This window comes from Sapajus apella, unplaced genomic scaffold, assembly GCF_009761245.1.
Source record: "Sapajus apella isolate SASKATOON/1434 unplaced genomic scaffold, GSC_monkey_1.0 scaffold136, whole genome shotgun sequence".
Lineage (NCBI taxonomy): Eukaryota > Metazoa > Chordata > Mammalia > Primates > Cebidae > Sapajus > Sapajus apella.
Window position 1 is genome coordinate 2,483,194 of NW_022437076.1, and position 21,853 is coordinate 2,505,046.

A 21,853-nucleotide genomic window follows, 5' to 3' on the forward strand; every position below is an offset into this window, starting at 1 on the left:
GGGGGGGGGGGGGGGGGGGGGGGGGGGGGGGGGGGGGGGGGGGGGAAGGGCGTTCATACGAGGAGCTGGGCCAGCATGGGGAGGGGCTGCGCAGGGCACGGCCGGAAAAGCAGGGCAGGGAGAGAAGGGGGAAGAGTGAAGTCCATGGGAGGGCAAGGAGGCCCTCACACTGCCTGGGCTGGGGCAGGGCTGTGAGATCCTCCCTCACCAATGCAATGAGGGCTTGAGAATCGGGTGGGAGGGGTAAGGGCAGTAAGTTAACTTGGGGAGCGGATGAGGGGAAACGCTGAAGAATAAAGACTGTGGACCCAGCAGACCCCTGGGGCAGGTCAGCAATGCACAGACTCCACTGCACAAGACACATGGGGCGAAGGGGCTCTTTGGAAGGGGGGCATCTGACTGTATCAAAAGGAGAAAAGATAAAAGGAGATGGGGTCAGAGGCCCTGCATGCTCTGGGATTTGGCCTCCTCGAGCTCCCTTTTTCTGGCCGCTAGCCTTTGTCCCAGGGGTTCCATTATTTACAAATGCCTTCCTGCTCAGTGGGAGAACTCGTATTCATCCGTCAGAGCCCAGCTCTAGGAGCACTTCTAAGGAGCCTCTCCACCTCTCCTCAACACTCTGTAACTTCCATCTCAGGCCGCAGCACGTCCCTCGGCCAGATGTCGGGGGGGATTCGTCTGCCCTAGAGACCATCAGCTCCGGAGGCCTCCGTTTTCCTCACTCATTCTCCAGTGAGGATGCTATGGGGAGACACTGGAGAGGGCGTGGGTAAGATGGATCCAGAACCCCGGGGGGAAGCAGAGAGAGGGGCGGACTCGGGCGGCGGCAATCAGGCGGACTTGTAAGGACCGAAGCCTCCGCTGGGCACCGAGGCCGTGTGGTCGCCGGCGCAGCAACTGGAGCCTCCGGGGGGCGCCCGAGGCCTGGGCTGGAGGCGCACAGATGCTGAGCCTGTGGGGGGAGAGGCCGCCGGCTGTGTCGCTCGGGGAGCGCTACGTCGCGCCGGCTGCCCCTCGCCCGGTGACTCAGCCGGTACCTCTGGCGGGGCTGTGGGGGCCAGAGGACAGCGCGGGGGGCGGCGAGCGCGGTTGCTAAGCTCTCCAAGGCCTCGGAGGGACTGGAGCCGGGCGCACCTCATCGGTTGCCATGGAAACGCTGCGTCCCAGCCCCTAGCGCTCCACGGCAGAGGGAGGCGCAGCCAATCGGAAGCGTCAGAGTTCTCGGGGAGCCCCCCCCCCCGCTCCACGCCGCGTGTGGGCGGGGGTCAGGAGGTGTGGGGCGGAGGCGGAGCGTGGGCCGCGGAGATCCGGCGTTCGCAAGAGGCTGGGTGCGCTGCGAGGCCGCACGGGGCCACTTCCGGATAGTAGTGCCGGCAGCCGCGCACTAGTGCGGGGTCCCCTTCTTCCTAGAAGACGCGTCACCTACACACCTGACCTTCACGTGGGGCGCGGGACCTTGCGGGATCCCAGCCGCAGGCACACCTGTCGTTTCCTTCGGGCGGGTGGGTTGGAGGAAAAGTCCATGCGGGATTCTACACAACGGCGTAGGTCGGGATTTTAGGGCCCCGGGGTTACTTCTGCGCTCCCCCACCACAGGCGCTTTCCAGCCATTTTCCAGTCGCCGTGATGGCTCGTTGTGGACTCCTTTAGGAGACCCGCAAGTTCAGGGCGGGCTGTGTGGGTAACACCTCTGCCCATGTTCCCAGAGGGCCCTACGTGGCTGCCCCAGGAGTATCCAGAGCGCCAGGGCTCCGGGGAGGGGCAGGTGTGGGTCTGGAAACATGCCTGGAGTGACAGTGCTTGGAGAGGGCTGGGACAAGCCGGTTCATGCCGCGCACGCCGAGTCCGTGCGCCTGAGTGAGGGTGGGTGTGTTGGGCCGTGCGTCCAAATGGACAGTACCGTACGGTAACGTCCTCGGAGAGTTCCCGGAGAGCCTGGCTACTCCTGCTTAGGATGACCTCTCCCCTCCCACCAGAGTCTTGTCCTTGCGGGCAGGGCTTTTCCGAACTGGGGCTGTGTATATACAAATACGTACATGGGAGCGCTCAGCTCAAAGCCCAGCGTTTCCGAGGCTCACGTGTCCGGGGTCGGGATGCCAGGTGGGCACGTGTGGGAGGGCGTGCCTGCGGCTGGGGCGCGGTGGGCGGGGTGGGTCCCTCCCGGTCGCTCAGCATCTGTCCGCCTCCAGCCCAGGTGCGCGGGAGGAAGGCCGTGGCCTGGCCCGCAGAGCCCCGTGCGCCCGCGAGGTGGCGCCATAGCCGCAGCAGCGCTCGCCGGCCCGGGCCGCTCCAGATAAGAGTGTGCGGAAAGCGCGGCGGGGCTGAGACGCGACCAGGACGCGGGGAGGACGGACCAGCAGGACAGACCGACCGGGGGCCCGGCGGGCGGAGGGCAGAGCAGCCACGTCCCCCCTGGATCCGCCGGCAGCCGGGCCCGGGGCTTTCGACATGCCCCCCAGGTGGGTCCTCGAGCCGGGGACCGGGAGGGACTGGGGGCCCGGGACAGCCCGGTCCTCGCGCGTCGGCCGCCTCGGGCGCATCCTCTGGCGCGGGCGCCCCATCGCGGGCTGGCGGCTAGCGCTCAGGGCTCCGGGTGGCGTCCCTGTCGGACTCGGGATCGCCGGGCCACCGCTCCGCTCCGGGTTCACGGCGGGGTCAGCGGCCCGGGGCCGGCTCTGCCCGCACATGGGCTGCAGAGGCGAGGGGAAGGGAAGGGGAGCTGGCGGGCGGGGCTGGCAGGGGCGCTGCCCTGGCACAGCTCGGGGCCTGGCAGCGGCGGGTGGGGCACCGGCTAGGAGCTGCCATCGCCGCGGGGAGGGGATCCCGGCCCGCCGGGGCCGCAGGTAACGGGCCCGGAGCCCCGCTGGCCAGGAGGGGAACCGGGTCGGGCGGGCGAGCGAGCCGCGGGCAGGGGACTCGGGGCTCGGCCCCGGGATCTGCCGCCGGAATTGGGGGCCGCGTGGAAGAGCTGCGAGCCGGGGTCTGGGGCCGGCGCGCTCCTCCCGCCTTGTCTGCAGTTGGAAAACTTTTCCCCAAGTTTGGGGTGGCGGAGTTCCGGGGAAGAAGGGGCCGGGGGAGCCGCGGAGGGAGGCGCCCGGCCCGCGCGTGTAGGGCCCAGGCCGAGGCCGGGACGCGGGTGGGGCGCAGGCCCGGGTCAGGGCCGCAGCCGGCTGTGCGCAGTGCCCGCCCGGGGCGCTGCCCCCTCCCTCCCCTGGGAACTGCGTGGCTCCCCCCTCCCCCCCACCTGCTTCCTGCCTCAGCCTCCTGCCCCGATATAACGCCCTCCCCGCGCCGGGCCGGGCCTTCGCGCTCTGCCCGCCGCGGCAGCCGCTGCCTCCGCTCCCTGCGCGGCCTCTGCCCGGGCCCCGACCGAGGGTTGACAGACCCTGGCTAGGGCGGCGCCAGGGCGGGCATCGCGCTCCCCTCCTCCGTATCACTTCCCCCAACTGGGGCAACTTCTCCCGAGGCGAGGCGGGAGGCGCTCGCTGCCCGGCTCCCTTTCTCCCTACTTGGGCAAACTTCTCTGCCCTGAATGACTTTTCCCGAAGCGGACATTTTACTTAAATCGGGTAACTGTCTCACAGAGGGTCACTTCGCCCGAACAGTTGTCTCCTGGGAAGCCCCAGCGCCCAGCCGGGTGCCCCGCGGCGTCTGGGCCTGGGGCGTGCAGGCCGGCCTGGCCTCCCCTCCGCCCTCCGCCCTCCGCCGGCGGTCGCTCTGGTCCCGCTCTTTCTCCCGGTCCGGGCGGGCAGGCCTGGGCCCCACTGCAGAGGGCGGCGGGTCCTCGCCGGTGCCCAGGCCGCAGTGCTGATGCCCCCGCTCAGCTGAGAAAGGGGAAGTGGAGAGAGACGTGCCGGGCTGGGGCCAGGCGGCCAGCGCCGCAAGCTCTCACCGGCCGGTGTGTGTCCCCGCAGGAGAGTGTGCTGGGCAGACGATGCTGGACACGATGGAGGCGCCCGGACACTCCCGGCAGCTGCTGCTGCAGCTCAACAGCCAGCGTACCAAGGGCTTCTTGTGCGACGTGATCATCGTGGTGCAGAACGCCCTCTTCCGCGCGCACAAGAACGTGCTGGCCGCCAGCAGCGCCTACCTCAAGTCCCTGGTGGTGCACGACAACCTGCTCAACCTGGACCATGACATGGTGAGCCCGGCCGTGTTCCGCCTGGTGCTGGACTTCATCTACACGGGCCGCCTGGCTGACGGCGCGGAGGCGGCGGCGGCGGCGGCCGTGGCCCCGGGGGCCGAGCCGAGCCTGGGCGCCGTGCTGGCCGCCGCCAGCTACCTGCAGATCCCTGACCTCGTGGCTCTGTGCAAGAAGCGCCTCAAGCGCCACGGCAAGTACTGCCACCTGCGGGGCGGCGGCGGCGGCGGCGGCGGCTATGCGCCCTACGGCCGGCCGGGCCGGGGCCTGCGGGCCGCCACGCCGGTCATCCAGACATGCTACCCGTCCCCGGCTGGGCCTCCGCCGCCCGCCGCGGAGCCGCCCCCAGGCCCCGAGGCCGCCGTCAACACGCACTGCGCCGAGCTGTATGCCTCGGGGCCCGGCCCGGCCGCCGCCCTCTGCGCCTCGGAGCGCCGCTGCTCCCCTCTGTGCGGCCTGGACCTGTCCAAAAAGAGTCCCCCGGGCTCCGCGGCGCCAGAGCGGCCGCTGGCTGAGCGCGAGCTGCCCCCGCGCCCGGACAGCCCTCCCAGCGCCGGCCCCGCCGCCTACAAGGAGCCGCCGCTCGTGCTGCCCCCGCTGCCGCTGCCTTTCCAGAAGCTGGAGGAGGCCGCGCCGCCCTCGGATCCGTTTCGCGGCGGCAGCGGCAGCCCGGGACCCGAGCCCCCCGGCCGCCCCGACGGGACGAGTCTCCTCTACCGCTGGATGAAGCACGAGCCGGGCCTGGGTAGCTATGGCGACGAGCTGGGCCGGGAGCGCGGCTCCCCCAGCGAGCGCTGCGAAGAGCGCGGTGGGGACGCGGCCGTCTCGCCCGGGGGACCCCCGCTCGGCCTGGCGCCGCCGCCGCGCTACCCAGGCAGCCTGGACGGCCCTGGCGCGGGCGGCGACGGCGACGACTATAAGAGCAGCAGCGAGGAGACCGGCAGCAGCGAGGACCCCAGCCCACCCGGCGGCCACCTCGAGGGCTACCCCTGCCCGCACCTGGCCTACGGCGAGCCCGAGAGCTTCGGCGACAACCTGTACGTGTGCATCCCGTGCGGCAAGGGCTTCCCCAGCTCGGAGCAGCTGAACGCGCACGTGGAGGCGCACGTGGAGGAGGAGGAGGCGCTGTATGGCAGGGCCGAGGCGGCCGAAGTGGCCGCGGGAGCCGCCGGCCTCGGTCCCCCTTTTGGAGGCGGCGGGGACAAGGTCGCCGGGGGTCCCGGGGGCCTGGGAGAGCTGCTGCGGCCCTACCGCTGCGCGTCGTGCGACAAGAGCTACAAGGATCCAGCCACGCTGCGGCAGCACGAGAAGACGCACTGGCTGACCCGGCCCTACCCGTGCACCATCTGCGGGAAGAAGTTCACGCAGCGTGGGACGATGACGCGCCACATGCGCAGCCACCTGGGCCTCAAGCCCTTCGCGTGCGACGCGTGTGGCATGCGGTTCACGCGCCAGTACCGCCTCACTGAGCACATGCGCATCCACTCCGGCGAGAAGCCCTACGAGTGCCAGGTGTGCGGCGGCAAGTTCGCGCAGCAACGCAACCTCATCAGCCACATGAAGATGCACGCCGTGGGGGGCGCGGCCGGCGCGGCTGGGGCGCTGGCGGGCTTGGGGGGACTCCCCGGCGTCCCCGGCCCAGACGGCAAGGGCAAACTCGACTTCCCCGAGGGCGTCTTCGCCGTGGCCCGCCTCACGGCCGAGCAGCTGAGCCTCAAGCAGCAGGACAAGGCGGCTGCGGCCGAGCTGCTGGCGCAGACCACGCACTTCCTGCACGACCCCAAGGTGGCGCTGGAGAGCCTCTACCCACTGGCCAAGTTCACGGCCGAGCTGGGCCTCAGCCCTGACAAGGCGGCCGAGGTGCTGAGCCAGGGCGCCCACCTGGCGGCCGGGCCCGACGGCCGGACCATCGACCGTTTCTCTCCCACCTAGTGCGCCCCTCGCCCGCCCGCCCAGTCGCTGCTGCGCGGCCCGGGCCTGCACGGCGGGGGCGGCGCGCAGGCCAACCGCGCCCGGGACAGCCCCAGCCACCGCGGCTGCGTCTCCGCAGTGGCGGCCCCACCTCTCGGCGGCCTCACCTGGCCTCACTGCTTTGTGCCTTAGCTCGGGGGTCGGGGGGGGGGGTGGAAACCCCGGGACGGGGGTGGGACGGGGTAAGGGAAATCTATATTTTTGATATCAGCTTTGACCAAAGGAGACCCCAGGCCCCTCCCCGCCTCTTCCTGTGGTTCGTTGGCCCCCTCCCCTGGCTCCGCGCTGCTCTTAGGGGGAGGGGTGTCACTTTTGGGGCACTCCTGGCCCTACCTCCGGCCCTTGCGACCACACCCATTCTCACTGTGAATCTCCCCGCTGGGGTCGGAGCGTCGGGCAGAGCTGGGGAGTGGGGAGGGGACTGAGCCGGCCGGAGGGCCCCCCCGCACCCCGCCCCCCCCCCCACCCCGGGACTGATAATGTGAAGTTCCTCATTTTGCACAAGTGGCACTAGCCCCAGGGCCAACCCTTCCTTCCTCGACCACCGAGGGCGGGGAGTTCTGGAGTCGGAGGTTTAAGAGCCCTGGCCTACCAGCTCACCCACTCCCACGGTGCCCCCCCCCTTTCCCTGGGGCGCCGGACCATATTTATTGCATGCGCCCCGGCGGCCCCCCATCCCGAGCCCAGGCTGGGCTGGGCTGGAATGCGGTCTCTTTAGCTCCCTCCTCTTAGTTTGTATATTTCCTACCTTGTACACAGGCTCTTCCAGAGCCGCTTCCATTTTCTATACTCGAACCAAACAGCAATAAAGCAGTAACCAAGGACCCCGACCCCCGCTCTCTTCTGCCCTTGCACAAGGACCTGGGTGGCAGCACCCGCTGGGTGGAGGAACCAGAAAGGGCCACCCTCACACAGGTACAGAGGCATGGGCCTGCCTCCCCTTCCCATCCCAGAAACAGGTCAGCAAGAGGTCAGGTATATTTCATAACTAAAAATTTATTAAGGAAACAAAACCAGTGCTGCAAACGGGACAGCAAGGAGAGATGGGTCTCCCTCCCAACCCCCAGTCATCCACCTCTGGGCTGGGGAGAGGATCTTAAAGGAGAAGCCAGGGACCCTGTACTCCCTGTACCCCACCTTCTGAGATTCTAGGGGACTCACACCCCCAAACTATTGGCCTTGGGTTCCCAGCACAGTGCCTCTGCTCTGGCATAGTCCTGGGTCTCAGGGAGGGCAGAGCTGTGCAGTCCGGCCCTGGGCTCTGGTCCCATTAAGATTTGCCCCTGGCTCCACCTAAAGCCCTGTCTTGCCTAAGTCATCCTTATCTCTGGCCTTGGGTTGGAGGAACTCATTCCTGGTAAGGAAGCCTCCCCACTGAGGGACCAGCTAAAGGGGCAAGGAGAGGGCCCCTGCGTCTGTTCTGGGAAGTGAGGGCAAAGCTAGAAACCAGGTGGCAACTCCAGGTGGTGATGTTACCGCAGGCACTGGAAGGTCTCAGGCTGGGCTGCCCACACCTGGGAAGGTTCTCCTAGCACAGGAGCCGAGGGTGGAAGGCCCTGGGTGAGAAAGCTGTACTAGGTTCCTGCCACGGGGAGTAGAGAAGGTTCAGAGTGAGAACCCCTATGGGAGGAACTGAGGAGAAGAAATAAAAGGGATCAGGGAGGCCAGAAGGCTCAGCTAGGAGGGGAGAAGTGTGAGGGGCAATTCTGGAGGGAGGGGTGAAGGGAGCCAAGAAGTCAGGACATTTTCTGAAGAGGAAGCTAGAGTGAAGGAAGGCCAGCGAGGAGAGAGGGTGCAGGTGGAGGCCACCCAGGGAGCACGGGCCTGGGACCAGATGTCCCTTTCCTCTAGACCCATGACTGTCCAAGGGGAAACCAATGGCAAAGTTTGAGGGACCCAGATGGATAAGGGCAGGAAGAAGAGCAGCAGAATGGGTGTGTGTTATGCCTGGGGTAGATGGTAGAACAGGTGGGGACCCAGGGCTGGTGTTAGGGAGACGGTGTCCAGAAGCCACTGGGGTCCATAGGTAAGTCCAGGCCCAGGGAGGTGGAGAGACACACCCTAGGCACTTGCTTCCTGACATAACCAAAGCCTCTTGAACATTCAGGACAGAGGTTCTGAAGAGGAAAGGGACCTGTGATTCCACTGCATCTGATGGAAACTCGAAAACCCTTGCCCTGTCTCCACTGGAGAAAGTGGCTGCGTTCCAGGCCAGAAGGCCCCCCACCAGCCTTAGGATGAGGCAGGGGAGGGAGAAAGGCTGAGGGCACGGGCGGCCTATCTGGCTTGCCCAGCTGCTGTTGCTGCAGCCAGTCACCTCCCTGCTAAATCTTGGCAGCCCAGGAGGGTCCCAGCAGCTTCCGCCCAATCCTTGGGAGGGGCTCTGTGAGGAGCAGCTCCCCCACAGCATGGCCACGGCGTGGGTTGGAAGAGGATGGTTTATTGTCTGGGTGGATTCGTGGCTCAGGCACGTGGGCATCTTCTGTGCTACACTGGGCGCCTGGTGGCCTTTCAGGAATGGTTCCACAGGGGTGGGCCCCAGTGTGGCTCCCTCAGCCCACCTGGGCCCATGTGAGGAAGGCTGGGATGTCCCGTACAGGTACATTCCTTGTGAGCGCCTTCACACGCAGGTTCCGGTCATCCGTCAACAGCACCACCTCCCGCAGCAGCCGGATGGGCTCCTCTGTGGGCGCGAGAGTGGAAGGCTGTCACTGAGGACAGGAGGCAGGGGCACGGGCTGCTCTCCTCACCCTGGAGAATGTGGTCCGAGGGTGGGGGTGCCACACCAGCCATTTCTTGGCCCTTCTACAAGTCCTTTCTTCCACCTGGGCTCTCAGCCTCAGGGGCCCCTCCCCCACTGGTGTAGAGAAGGCTGCACCACGCTTCTGCTTTGACTCCTGGCTCCCACGCAGGACTCTTCTACCTAGTTCCTGAGGGCGGCCCAAACCCACCAGCCTCAAAACCTGTCTTGCAGCACCCTGACCTGAGGGAGCAGAAGCAGCCCCTTGCTTTCTAGTTCTTCTTACCACATGGCTGGCTCTGGATCACAACACCACTCTCCCCAACCCCCACTTTTTATTTTTTTTTGGAAAGTCCAAAGCAAACCCCCACTTTTTTTTTTTTTTAACAAGTCCTCTCCCTCTGAAAGCCAGCAGGCTGATGCTTTAGGCATCCAGAGGTAGAAGACAAAAGATGGAACAGAAAATGTATCCAGGGTTTTCCGGATGTGGGGAGAGGGGTTAGCTCAAGGGAGCCCCGAGGAGAGGAGGGGGTAAGGGTCTTCGCAGAATTGTGCCAAGGGTATACCAAGGCTTTGGCCAACTGACTGCCCCTGCTAAGTAAAAGGAATCCATGTGTGCAGGCAAAAGTCTCTAACAGTACAGGAGAGGAAAAGGGAAGAGCTGAGTTAGGATGACTACCCCAGCTCTCTGTCTCGCGCCCCAGAGGAAGATCTGTATATCCTCCCAGGTTTCTTTATGCATATTTACAAGTACATGCACTTGTACATGTAAGCCTTTTTTCCTACATCATCGTGATCATGTTAGCCACACTTTCTCAGAGTTTATATACTTAAAATACCTTTCCATAGCGGCACAGACAGCTTTCATTCTTTTTAGATGACTTTTTCTTTTTTTTTTAGCACAATCTCCCCACTACCTCTCCTTCCCTAACTCCCTAATCTTTAACACATTGGAGAGAATTGAAGCCAGGGACAAGCACTCACACAAGTGACATTCCTACCCCTGGCATGCCTGCCTGGGTGGCGGGTCCGTTCCTCAGTCCCAGGCGGGGCCCCTCCTGACGGAGGTCCAGCAGACAGCAGGGCACAGGAAGTGCCCTGTGGTGCTCACTGACTGCGTGGGCTGGCGGGGATGGGGACTGCAAACATCCATGTCTGACCTGAGCAGTTTCAGGCTTGCCAGCTCCAGGCAGGGAGGCTGAGAACTGGCTTTCAGCCTGGGGAGGATTCAGGAGGGAGAGGTTTGTGGGGCTGGTGGTAAGAGGAAGGGGACAGGAGGAAGGGAACGTGAAAGGAGGCAAGGGGCTGTGGTGGGCAGAGGGGAGAGGAAGGTGGCCCTGGGGAAGGGGATGCTCAGAACCTATTCAGCTGGCTGGGCAGGGCCCTCTGCAGGTGAGTGTGGGCCGGGGTGGTGCTATGCAGGCCTCAGGGGGGCTCCCAGCTGGCTGGCTGCGTCTGTTGCGGCCCCACCATTCCTGCCCTGGGCCTCAGACCAGGAGCGTCCCAGGCCTTAGGTCAGCCAACCAAGGCCCGATGTTGCTGGCAGGGGTCTGCAGAGGTTTCTGTGGATACTTTGAGACATTTTTAACAATAAACATCCTCTGTTTTGACACTGGTAACTTCACTTTGTTAGAAACCAGAGGCTGTCATCTTGTCAGGCCCCATCCGCCATAATCCACATGATTTTAAAATTCAACATCGTTTACACATAAACATTTAGTGACGGTTTCTCTGTGAATCTGACAAGTTAATCTGCTAAGAATTCACACTGACAAATGAGGTTTGATTACACCAGCCATTGCTGATGTAATTCTGATAGGGGCGGTCCCCAGGATGGCAACGGGTCCCTATCGGCTGTTTGGGGTGAAGTCGGGGGTGGAAGGACTAGCAGGGCCAAAGCCAAAATGTGTCTGTGCTGAGAAAGCCAGTTGTGAGGCCAGGGTGGGGCCCCGCAGCACGGAACCACACTTCCCAACAAGGCCTCTGCAGTCCTGCCTACCCTCACTCGGGAGGTACCCTTCCAGGAAGCTCCCAGGGGCAGAACATAAGCTCCTCTGCTTGGCTCAGCCATGGCTCTTTTTTATCACCTCCATGCTCCTATCTGGTCCTAAGTTATATGACACGCAAACCCTGGGGCAGGACCCCTCCTGAGGAACAGCAGTTACAGGCTTGTAACCAGCCCCTAGTAAAGAGACTCATGCAGGGGTGAGGGGCTGCATTAGTGTAGGGAGAAGAGGCAGGAGAGAGTCAACTCCCAGAGCAGCCTGAAAGCACGGGCTAGAAATGGGAGCAGAGAGGAGAGAGCAGCAGAGACAGAGAGCAAACGACAGGAGACCACTCAGAAGTAGACAAAAACTAAACACTGAGAACCATCAGCTTCACAGATGACACTGAGCTGGCAGGTCCTAGGAATTCCTTCCAAAAGAAAAAATGTCAGAATCCTGGGAGCCAGGAGCAGAAAAGCCCCAAGTGTCACCGACCTGTGGGGGATGAGTGAAGGACAGCTCGGGGTTGAGGGTGAGGTGGTCAGGCGCTTGGGAGACAACCCCAGAGTGGGCCTTTGGCCCAAAGATGAGATTCTGTTTCCCCAAAAAGGTCTTGAAAACCGGGCTCAGGGCTCAGTCCTCAAGCTCTCACCTACCTCCACCTTTAGCCAGCCTTCAAAGTGCTATAGCTGTGACCAAAGAGACCAGGAAACAAAGCCCACTACTGACTGGGAAGCACCTCTGTGCAGGCCTGAAATCCGGCACACATTCAGGGCCGAACTGAGAAGGGGGAAGGTGAGCAGACCCCTGGGGGCTGTCCTGAGAGGTGCAGACAGCTGGGCTCAGGAGACCACGGCCAGAACCAGCTACACTGAATCATAAAGACATTCTTGCTGTCAGAACTCACTGAGGACACCCAAGAAAGGAAAGAGATGCACGCTGAGTGAAAAGCCTCACTGCCCAGAGCTGGGCTTTCTGGGCTAGGCTCATCCCTAGTTGGCCCAGGGTGCACCTGGCATTCCCTGGGGCTATGACAGCGAGGTCTGGCCTCAGGCGTGCATCAGCCCTGAGCACTGATTCCTTAGGCTTTCCAAGCCAGGGTCAGCAGAGGAACTCTTCTCAGGGGGTGAGGATGGGTAGGACAAGGGAGGACAGAGGGGATGGATGATCCCAAGGCAGGGCAAAGCTGTACCTTTTCTGGTGGGCATGAAGTCCTTAGCCTTGTCTTTGCAGTAGTGGAGGCAGCAGGAGAGGATGAGATCATCGTTGTTACCCTGGAGGAAGACAGGTGTGAGAAGCACCACTGGGCAGAAGGGGGCGCCATGAGGAGGAGGAGGAGGGATGCTCTGCCTCCGGGGCCCTGGGAAGGGCCACCTCCCAGACGCCCTCCCCCCACCCCGCCATGCCTGCCCCCTGGCCCTGCCTGGCCTGGTCTGGCTGTGCCGCGTGATCTGGGATAAGGAAGTCCCTGCGCCTGGGCTCCATGCTGGCTGGCCCTCAGCTGCCGAGGCTGATGGGCCTCCTTCAGCCCTTCCTCCCTGGAGACCTTGCTGTGAAAGCTGGCTGTGGGCTTTCCCTTCCTGCAGAGGGGTCTCACCAGCTGGCCAGTGATGTCCTCACTGCGGAAGGCGATGGATTCAAGTTCATTGCCACGGCTGGTCAGGGCTCGTAGGCAGGAGTCCCGACTCTCGAATCGCTGCTCCAGGAACTCGATGGACTTGCGGGCCTTTTCTTGTACCACACGGGCGTAGCCCCCGGCCCGGTGGTCTGTCTCCTGCCCCTTGGCCAGGCCGTCCAGCTCATTGATCACTGATGAGACAAAGCCCCACAAGGTACTGGCCTCAGCCATCAGCCTTTGTCCATTCACTTCCACAGCCAGTACCTTCCCAAACCCCAGAATCCATCCTTCCCCCACAGGAGGAGGGGAGCTTGTGGGGGAAGAAGGGTCTTGAACTTTCATAGTGCTATCCCCTTTCTGTCTCCTCCTGGGCCCTGCCCTCCTCTTGGGAGGAACTTAAAGGAATTTCCTGGACCTGCTGTATTTAGAGGGAGAAATCTGGTCCCTCTATTGCATTCCTTGGTTACAGGACTGATGTGAAAGGGACCTCAGGAGAGGCCAGGGGATGCAGTCGCTAAAGGGAAAGGGAGGCATTCTTCCTCAACGACTTGGGCCCCCACCCACAGCAGTCGAGGGCAGGACGGTTCTACCCCCACCTCACCGGAAGGGTGCAGGGAGGCCACCATGGAGGAAGGGACAGTCACAGCCTCATCTGCAAGGCCCTGGTAGTAGTCCTCCAAACCGCAACCCTGGCACATCTACCTTCCCTGATACTGCACGTGTGTGTCTGTGTGTGTGTGTGTGTGTGTGTGCGCCTGTCTGCCTGCTTATGTGTCTGGGACACGGCTTCATTTTCTGGTGAAGATTCTTTCCAAAATTCCAGCCAAAAGCCTGAGGTCAAGTGGGAAATATGCACTCCTTGGGGGCTCTGGGAGAGTTTGGGGTCTGAGGCCTCTCCTTAGCACAGTGATTCATGGCTCAGGGAGCCGGCGTGAGCACGCTGTTCCATGGTGAGCCTGGCACTCACTGTCTGGGTATTCAGAGACACTTTCTGGAAAGGGCCCATGTGGGAATACACATACACGCACATACACAATGCCCATGCTTTTGGCACCCTGAGGCTGCAGTGCTCACACAACGCATGGCTGATGTTGGGAAGCAGTGGTAGATGGGTGTATGGCACAGCAAACAGAACATCAAACAGGAAAAACTGGTATTCTATCCCAAAATCTGCTTTCCTGCTTCCAAACTAAACAGGCTTCAAAGAGGAAGCTTGTTTGTGCTTCTGCACCGGGCGGGGCTTCTCAATGCTGGGGTCAGGCCTGAGGAGCACAGAGCAGGTTAAAGAGCATAAGAAACAAGAAGGGAAAGCGGTCGGCTTAACCCTTTGCTGCTCTGGGCATTAGGCATGAGTGCAGCAAGGAAAGCTTCAGTCAACAGGAGCCCTCCTCTTACAGCCCCTGAGCGCGTCCAGGGACCTGCCCGGCTGAGGCCGGCGAGAGAGGCCGGCCTGTGTGCCACAGCACAACTGTCAGTTCTCAGCACCCTTGGGCGTCGTCTCTTTGTTCTGAGGCCAGAACAAAGACTGGCCTCAGACCCCAGTGTATCTGCTGGGTTTGCTCCCTCCCCACCAAATCCGGATTTCCTTACTAAACCTTAGGCTCCTCAGGGCCAAGGGCCACAGCTCTGCCTTCCACTGGGTCTCTCAAGAACAAGGAGACTGAGCACGCAGTAGGGGTACAATCAGTCCTGGTGACTCAAAACCCTGCTAGCCTGGGATGGCGTCTGAGGCCCCTTCCAGCTCTCAGGTGGCTCCTGAGATGTCCACAGCCTCTTTCAGTTGTACCATTTCCTGACCATCCAGCAAAACTCTTTCCCCTGAAAACCTCCTGGGTGGGAAAGCAGAGAGACACATGACCCTGAAAGGCACCCGCCGAGGACCCAGTGAGGGAAAAGGGAAAGCCTGGGACGTGGGATAGTTTTGCTGCTCTGCCTTGGTGACAAACTGCTCTACCGCTGAAGAACAGAGAGCCTTTCCTCAGGTCTCAGGGACTGGATTTAAGAGGTTCTGGTCAGGCCACATGGGGAGGAGAAGGAAGACGGGGAGGGTGGAGGCAGGGAGGAGGGCTGCTTCAGTGCCAACATTCTCAGGTGGTGCTAACGCGTTTCCCACAACCCCCCAGGGCTCCGCAGCCTCTGCAGGGGCGGATGTTTCCTGCCCTTTGTTTCCACCCCCATCTGGCACTAAGACACTTGGGACTGGGAGGGAAGGCCCAATGGAACATCTTGGCATGGATGTCAAAGGTGGCTTGGCAGGCAGACTGCCAGTCTGGTGGCTTTTCCAGAGGACAAGGCTCTCAAACTTGCTTCAAGTAGTAGCTGAGAGGGGACGTGCAAGTGCCTGGGCCTCCCCATCATCTCCTGGACCCTCTCCCTCCACAGAGGCCACCAGCTAGTCAAGCTACATCAGACATGAGCCCAGAGCTCACCCTGAGGCTCACCCACCACAGAGCTCCAAGAACTAAGGGTACCAAGACAGTCCCGTGGAGACAGCCCGGCTGGGCCTCTTTGGCTGGAGGGTGGACAGGCAAGCTAGCTGGGTCCCGAGATGCTGGCCCTGCACCAGCACCCAGGCCCAGACAGTGGTAAGGGCCCAAGTGGTAGGAATCCACAGGCAGGAGCCAGGGCCTGCTCCGGAGGGCTCCTGTTGGCCTAGCCTCAGGGTGACACTGGCCAGAAGAATGCTACCTCGAACCAACAGAATGATCATGAAAAGCTACAAGACAATCAGACCAAAGGCATCTAACCACTTCAAAATCCTCCCAGCCTCCCTGCCAGACCACCCAGCAGCACTGCCGTTATCTGCCAGGGCTGAGTGTTTACCAATAACGGGAACCAGCTTTGCTGTTTTACTGCAAGCTTTATAAGGATAAAAACAAGGGCTGGGCGCATGCAGCCTCTGGTTGCTGGGACACAGGAGTCCATTTGCTCGGGCAGTTTAAGCCATGGATCAGCCATGATCATTTGAACTGCTTTGATTATTAAACAATTTGCTCTGCCCCACGCATTCCCTACTTCCCTGCAAATCCTATCTTGCACACACACAGCAGCACTCTGGCCGCCTGGCCCCCGGGCCGTGGGGCCTGTGTGCCGGGGCTGCTGTGCACGTGCAAGGCTGCTCTGCCCTTCCCGCCTGACTCACCGATGAGGGGCACCACCAGGATGTACTTCCTGCTCTCCAGCAGCCGTGCCAGACTGGCCAGGTGATCAATGAAGCCGTTGGTGTCTGGTACCAGGAACAAAGGTCTGATTTCGAGCTCCATCTGCCTCATCTGACTGTGGTCCTCCAGGACAGCCTGCAGGGACACAGAGTGGGGGATAAGCCAGGGTGCAGGCCGGCGAGCAGGTGGGTGACCAGGGCCCTGGAGCTCGGTGTGTCAGCACCCTGCCCTGGGAACCTCTTCCCTCCAGAGTCACAACCAGCCCCTGCCAGGCCTGAGGGAGAGGCCCAAGGGCTGGGCACAGCACTGCAATGAAAACCAGTAGAGATCGAGCGGCTCAGGGAAGGGCATGGGTAACACCCTGCCTTGGGCTGAGAAAGGAGGTCTCTCAAAGTAAATTCAACAAGGGAGAATTAGGTTTCTTAGATATGAAAGTGGTTTCACATACATTATCCAGGAAGCATATAAAGGGGGTACTTTTAAATCTAGACATGAACATGCAAACAGAATGTTATTTTGATTTACTTCACTGCAGAGCTAAAACAAAACAAAACAAAATATAGCCTGGGCAACACACTGAAACCCCGCCTCTACAAAAAAAATTAGCTGGGTGTGGTGGCACACGCCTGTGGTCCCAGCTACTTGGGAGGCTGACATGGGAGGACTGCCTGAGCTCTGGAGGCGGAGGTTGCAGTGAGTCGAGATCACACCACTGCACTCCAGCCTGGGTGACAGAGCGAGACTCTGCCTCAAAAAACAAAAACAGCAACAACAAAAAATGAATTTAAATTCAAAGGCTACACAAAAAAGCAATACTAACAAGTAATAATACAAAATTCTCCTGCGGCAGCAGCCAAAGTCCACATGATGTGATGAGTTCAGACCAACTCATGTGTCTGCAGAGAGCAGCACCGAGGCTGATCACAACCGCCACCACTTTGCCCTTGACCGGCGCAGGTTCCTCAACACTAGTCTTTTCTGTTCTCCTTCTGCTCCTCTGCCACGAATCTGCACAAGCTACACTATTATTTACTGGATATTTTTCTTTAGACTGACTTTGTTGCTTCTTTTTGCTTAGCCTCTTCTTCAGCAACAGCCTCAGGGTACTAAGCACTTCACAGCCCAGTCATCTGTTCACCAGCGCAAGCTACGATGCCAAAACGAAAAGCAGATGGAAGAACACAAGTAGGAGAGCCTCCTCTACACCTCTCACCAAGCACGGGCCCAGCGCCTGCCTCCCTGTGGCCTTTCACAGTTCTGAGGGAAGCTCCGGAGATGCACATTTGCGAAAGCCTGATTTTCTTCTCCGACAGCCTCACCTGGGGCAGTGGCCCTTCGAGACAGGCTCTGGGTGTGTCTGTCACTACAGAACATGGCCACCATTGCACTGCTTCCTCTTCTGGGGACCTTGGCCGAGAAGCAAACTGGTCTGTTGGCATCTGCCCAGACGGCATGCTCCCTGAGCGGGAGGTAGAGGGCACCCACACAAACCTGTCAGGGCCAGGAGGGCTGTCCCAGCCCCGTCACACCCTCTCATGGCCTTCTGCCACAGAGCAACTGGTGGAGACAGAGATGCAGGCATAGGGCAGGGGAAGTGGACGTGCGTGCCAACTGAGATGGGGCCCACGGTGCTGGGCCCTGGCCACCAACAGTCAGCGAGGAGGCTGCTCAGGTTTCACTGACAGTGACAGTAAAACTGAAAGGGCATGCCTTCAAATGATGGGGGTGGCTTCTCTGTGACCTGCCAGGGACCTCTCCCTATGAGTAAGTTGTTGCTGCCACTGCCACCACAGCTGGTGAAGGCACAGGCTACAGGACGCTGGCAGGCATGAGAAATGTAGCTAAGGGGCTCGGGCTGCTGAAGTCTTCCTACTGATCTCAATTGTAAGCGGATGGTGCCACTACCGCTGGCTACCTTCCCATGGGACTTGGGGTCACTGACCCTCCGCACAGGGCTGCCACCTAGAGGGTGACATGCATTCCAACAGACTTGGCTTGGGCATTTTGTAAGAACAGGAAACGGTCCCTCTCAGGTTCCTAAGCCACTGTCCGCCTTTCTCTTGCGGAGGGAGCATCAGCATTCTTGTTCCCTCACTCTCCCAGGCCGTGTGTTCTCTGTCTAGCTCTTTTCTGCCAGGCACGCTTTTCCTGGTACTGTGGCTCTCAAATCTCTGTCTTTCTGGGTGAGCAGGGACAGCACACGTACGGCTCAGGGAGAATCGGGTGCACTGGCACCTGGAGTGATGGGCTGAGGGTCCAGCTCTGCACCGCACCTCTGCCCCTGCCCCCCTCCCCCTGCAGTCCACGCCCATCAGTTCTCCTGCCTTGAGAAACGGCCGTCCAGCCCTGGTCTGACTACCAAGGAAGTGGAACTGGCTGCCATTTTTTTACCCTATGTGAAGAATCAGCTCCTAAGCCCTTGTACCATCCTACCTCTACTGCTGGCAGTTAGGCAGGAGGGCCTTTAAGCCAGGTGGCCAAGGGAGGCTGGGGGCAAACAACCCACCTGTGTGTTCTGACGGCAGGGCAGAAGAAAAACCGAGGAGCAAGGCCCAGAGAGCCTCTAACTTCCCCAGCTTCTTAGCCCTGGCTTCTGGCTAGAAAGGTGAATAGGACACAGCCTTTCTGAGAGGGGGCGGCCCTGCTGGTTCCCTGGGGGTGGGGTGGGGCCGAGCCACGTGAGGGTGGTCGGAGCTGTGCTGCCATTATCCGGTCGCAGGGACGCCCGCAGACAACTTCCCTTAACCTGGCTCTGCCCAGTGAGTCACCAAACAACAGCTTCCTGTTCCCCGTGTACCCTCACAGAGTCTCAGGAGATGAGATAAAGCTGTTCGCTCTTCTCCTGGGGTACCAGTGGGCCTCTGGGGGCGGGGGTCACACCTGGGTCACAAGACTGGCTCAGTCCCCTTAAAAAGAACCCAGGCTGAGGAGGCCTGCGGAGTCCACAGGCACTCTTCTGTGGGTGTCTGCGCTTCCGGCCCTTTCTGAGTGGCGCTGTGTGTGTGTGCTTAGCATCTGCCCTTCCAACTTTTCCAGATTTCACCCGTCAGATTCCTGGCAGCTGTGCACGGCGCCTGTGCCGGCCGTCACGTCCCATTCCGATCTCTGGGTCGCACGGTAAGAGGAGGACACAGGATGCGCAGGGAGTGAAAAAGTGATGTCGGTGGGGAGAGTGCCAAGTCCCCACTCGCAGCCATGGGACACTTGGGGAGCAGGGGAAGCATGCCGCTGTGGAGTTCAGAGGCCGGTAGTGAGGTTTATTTTTGTTTGTATGAGTAAAAAGCTGCAGAAGCCTCTGGTGGGGGTGAGGGGGTGCAGTTGGAATGCTGCGGTTCAGACAGACTGGCCCTGGCATGGAGTCAAGCGTGCTGACCCGGAAGGAGAGTTCCACAGGAACCTTCTAACTCCAGCGAACGTTGGGCCATAGTGATCCCTGGATAGTGTACTTGGAACCCAAGCAATGTACGGACACTCTGAATCAGATTGGTGGCAATGAAGACTTAGTTGGCATAAAATGTGGAAGGGAAAAATAACTTCATTCTGTTTCTGGAAGGTGATAATCAGCTTTCTCTGAGGTATGGGAGTTTGCTGGAGCAAGCTGGCAGAGAGCTGGGAAAGAGCTCACACACAGTGATACCTAAGGAGGAAGCCAGCAGGCTTGGGTCACTAGGAAAAACTCTTCTGCAGGTTAAGTTCCTTCTCTACGGTGGACATGATTTTATGGTGCATACCGCTGCAAGCTGAGACCCTGAGCATTACAAATAAAAGCAATTCAGTTAGCTGACACAGGAGCTGCGGCGCTTGGAGAACCCGGATCATGAAGCAGAGCTGGACCAGGAGAAGGCCTTCTTAGGTCTTCCTTCTGCTTAGGGGCTCCCACATAGAGTGTGGCTGCTTCCTTCCCTCTACAGGGAATCATTCATCCCTGAGCCAGAGTCTTCAACAGAAATTAGAAGCTTTGTAGCATAGGAAATTTCCACATTCGTGTTATATGTGGAGTCCCTGACACGTCAGTAAGTCAAAGCAGTGTTAGTCTCCTTTCCTCCTTCTCAACTCTGTTTTTTATTTTCTACATATCCAGAGCATAAATATCTGGGGAAACCACCAGGAAACAGAACTGGGAATGGGGAGCGGTGGAGCATAGGACTACTGATGTTTTGTTTTTGAGATGGAGTCTTGCTCTGATGCCAGGCTAGAGTGCAGTGGTGTGATCTCGTCTCACCGCAATCTCTGCCTCCCGGGTCAAGCGATTCTCCTGCCTCAGCCTCCCGAGTAGTTGGGATTACAGGCACATAACACCACGCCCGGCTAACTTTTGTATTTTCAGAAGAGATGGGGGTTTCACCATGTTGGCCACACTGGTCTTGAACTCCTGACCTCAAGAGATTCACCTGCCTTGGGCCCTCAAAGTGCCAGGATTACAGGTGCGAATCACTGTGCCCAGGGTGATTTTTTTTTTTTTTTTAAGAGAGAGAGTCACAGGCTGGGCATGGTGGCTCACGCCTGTAATCCCAACACTTTCAGAAGCTGTGGTGGGTGATCACCTGAGGTCAGGACTTCAAGACCAGCCTGACCAACATGGTGAAACCCCATCTCCACTAAAAATACAAAAACTAGTTGGATGTGGTGGTTTATGCCTGTAATCCCAGCTACTTGGGAGGCTGAGGCAGGAGAATTGCTTGAATCGGGTGGCGGAGGTTGCTGTGAGCGGAAACGGTGCCACTGCACTCTAGCCTGGGCAACAGAGCAAGACTCCATCTCAAAAAAAGAGAAAAAAGAAAAAGAGAGAGAGAGAGAGAGCGAGAGAGAGTCTCATCCAATATGGTGAAACCCTATCTCTACTAAAAATACAAAAATTAGCTGGGCATGGTGGCACATGCCGGTAATACCATCACTTTGGGACACAAAGGTGGGCAGATCACTTGAGGTCAGGAGTTTGAGACCAGCCTGGCCAATATAGCGAAACCCAGTTTCTACTAAATATACAAAAATAAGCTGGGCATGGTAGCACATGCTTATAATCCCAGCTACTGGGGAGGCTAAGACAGGAGAATCACTTGAATCCAGGAGGCAGAGGTTGCAGTGAGCTGAGATCACGCCAGTGCATTCCAGCCTGGGTGACAAGAGTGAAACTCTATCACAAAAAAAAAAAAAAAAAAAAAAAAAAAAAGAGACAGAGTCTAACTCTATCACCAGGCTGGAGTGCAGTGGTATAATCATAGGTCACTGCAGCCTCAAACTACCAGGCTCAAGTGATCCTCTTCTGCCTCAGCTTCCCAAGTAGCTGGGACTACAGGTGCATGCCACCATGCCCGCTACTGATTTCTACTAAGAGAGTTACTGTATATATGTATCTTAACTATGTGGATGTAAGTGAAAAATAAAAAATTGGAAATAAAATAGGAACAGCTGGTGAGGTAAGCACTGGCTGGCAGTGCCCACCTCTTCTCGGGCCAGCAGAAACCAAAGGGAGCAGGTACTGAATGTGCTGGAGAAGGCGGGCAGAGGTGCCAGCCACATCCCCTGGGGTGGAAGGTAAGCATCTTCATTTGGGGGACACTGATCATGAAAAAACTGCTGCTTAGAACCCCTTTTCTGGATGCCCAAATGTACCACAGAGCTTAATATATTCTTGCTTTCTTTGAAAAAAGGGTAACTATGGCAATTTGTTTGCTATTTCCTGTTTTCTGAGGACTGATTTTATTTTCAAACTAGACTGTAAAGTGCTCAAGGAGAATGGCCTGCTTTTCTTTCCATTGTCGTACCTCGCAGACAGTCTGTCACATCAAGGGGCTTCAGGGACAGTGGACCCAATCACTGGGTCTCAGAGCTGAAGGGTTCCTAAAGACAATCTGACTGAATTTTAACTGATAACCTGTTCTCAAAGAGCCAGAGAAGTAGCCAGGCCCTTTCCCGATGGAGAGGGAGTGGAGGGGCTAAGCATGACGCGTCTGAGCTTGCTCTGAGCAGCAGCCTGAGGGCGTTTCAGACAGGGGCCTGACCATTCTGTGGGAGGACAAGCCCCCAGTGGATGCTGCTAGAGGCCCAGCACTTAGGTTTTGGGGAGGCTGTAGTGGGCCTGGGTGGAAAGGGCGGATGCCCGCTCTGCGGGCTGATGTGCTTTCCTGCCTTGACGTGAACGTGCCCCCGGCCTGGTAGTGTGCTGGCTCCCACCCTGTCTCCGACAGCTAGGAGCCAGGGCTGAGTGTCTGCCTTCCGCCAGCTTCCATACAGGTG

At 59.7% G+C, this 21,853-nt stretch overlaps 2 protein-coding genes across 6 annotated transcripts in view; one reads left to right on the top strand and one right to left on the bottom strand.

The window, feature by feature from the left end:
* The first annotated feature begins 998 nt into the window (after nucleotides 1–998).
* Nucleotides 999–7,473, top strand: HIC1 (HIC ZBTB transcriptional repressor 1). 2 transcript variants are annotated; one of them, XM_032263418.1, is made up of 2 exons: nucleotides 999–2,459; nucleotides 3,915–7,473. In XM_032263418.1, the coding sequence occupies exons 1-2, from the start codon at nucleotides 1,955–1,957 to the stop codon at nucleotides 6,071–6,073; spliced, it is 2,664 nt and encodes an 887-aa protein (XP_032119309.1). In that variant the 5' UTR covers nucleotides 999–1,954; the 3' UTR covers nucleotides 6,074–7,473. The 2 variants fall into 2 exon arrangements, with proteins under 2 accessions (XP_032119309.1, XP_032119310.1); XM_032263419.1 differs by lacking the exon at nucleotides 999–2,459 and adding an exon at nucleotides 3,257–3,569.
* SMG6 (SMG6 nonsense mediated mRNA decay factor) overlaps nucleotides 7,098–21,853 on the bottom strand; it is a 240,643-nt gene continuing 225,887 nt past the window's right edge. For 3 of the 4 annotated variants that reach the window (XM_032263413.1, XM_032263414.1, XM_032263415.1), the window contains exons 16-19: nucleotides 15,598–15,751; nucleotides 12,435–12,646; nucleotides 12,030–12,111; nucleotides 8,649–8,795 (exon numbers count right to left, since the gene is read on the bottom strand). In XM_032263413.1, coding sequence (XP_032119304.1) covers nucleotides 8,665–8,795; nucleotides 12,030–12,111; nucleotides 12,435–12,646; nucleotides 15,598–15,751 — 579 coding nt within the window. In that variant the 3' untranslated portion in view covers nucleotides 8,649–8,664. Of the gene's footprint in view, nucleotides 8,796–12,029; nucleotides 12,112–12,434; nucleotides 12,647–15,597; nucleotides 15,752–21,853 lie in introns of all 4 variants that reach the window. The other variant, XM_032263411.1, reaches the window with a different exon arrangement.

Excerpts from the sequence above, each read along its gene's own strand:
- HIC1 (XM_032263418.1), top strand. The coding sequence starts at position 1,955 with ATGACCTCTCCCCTCCCACCAGAGTCTTGTCCTTGCGGGCAGGGCTTT. Across the intron at positions 2,460-3,914 it reads GCTTTCGACATGCCCCCCAG|GAGAGTGTGCTGGGCAGACG; the intron begins GTGGGTCCTCGA and ends GTGTCCCCGCAG.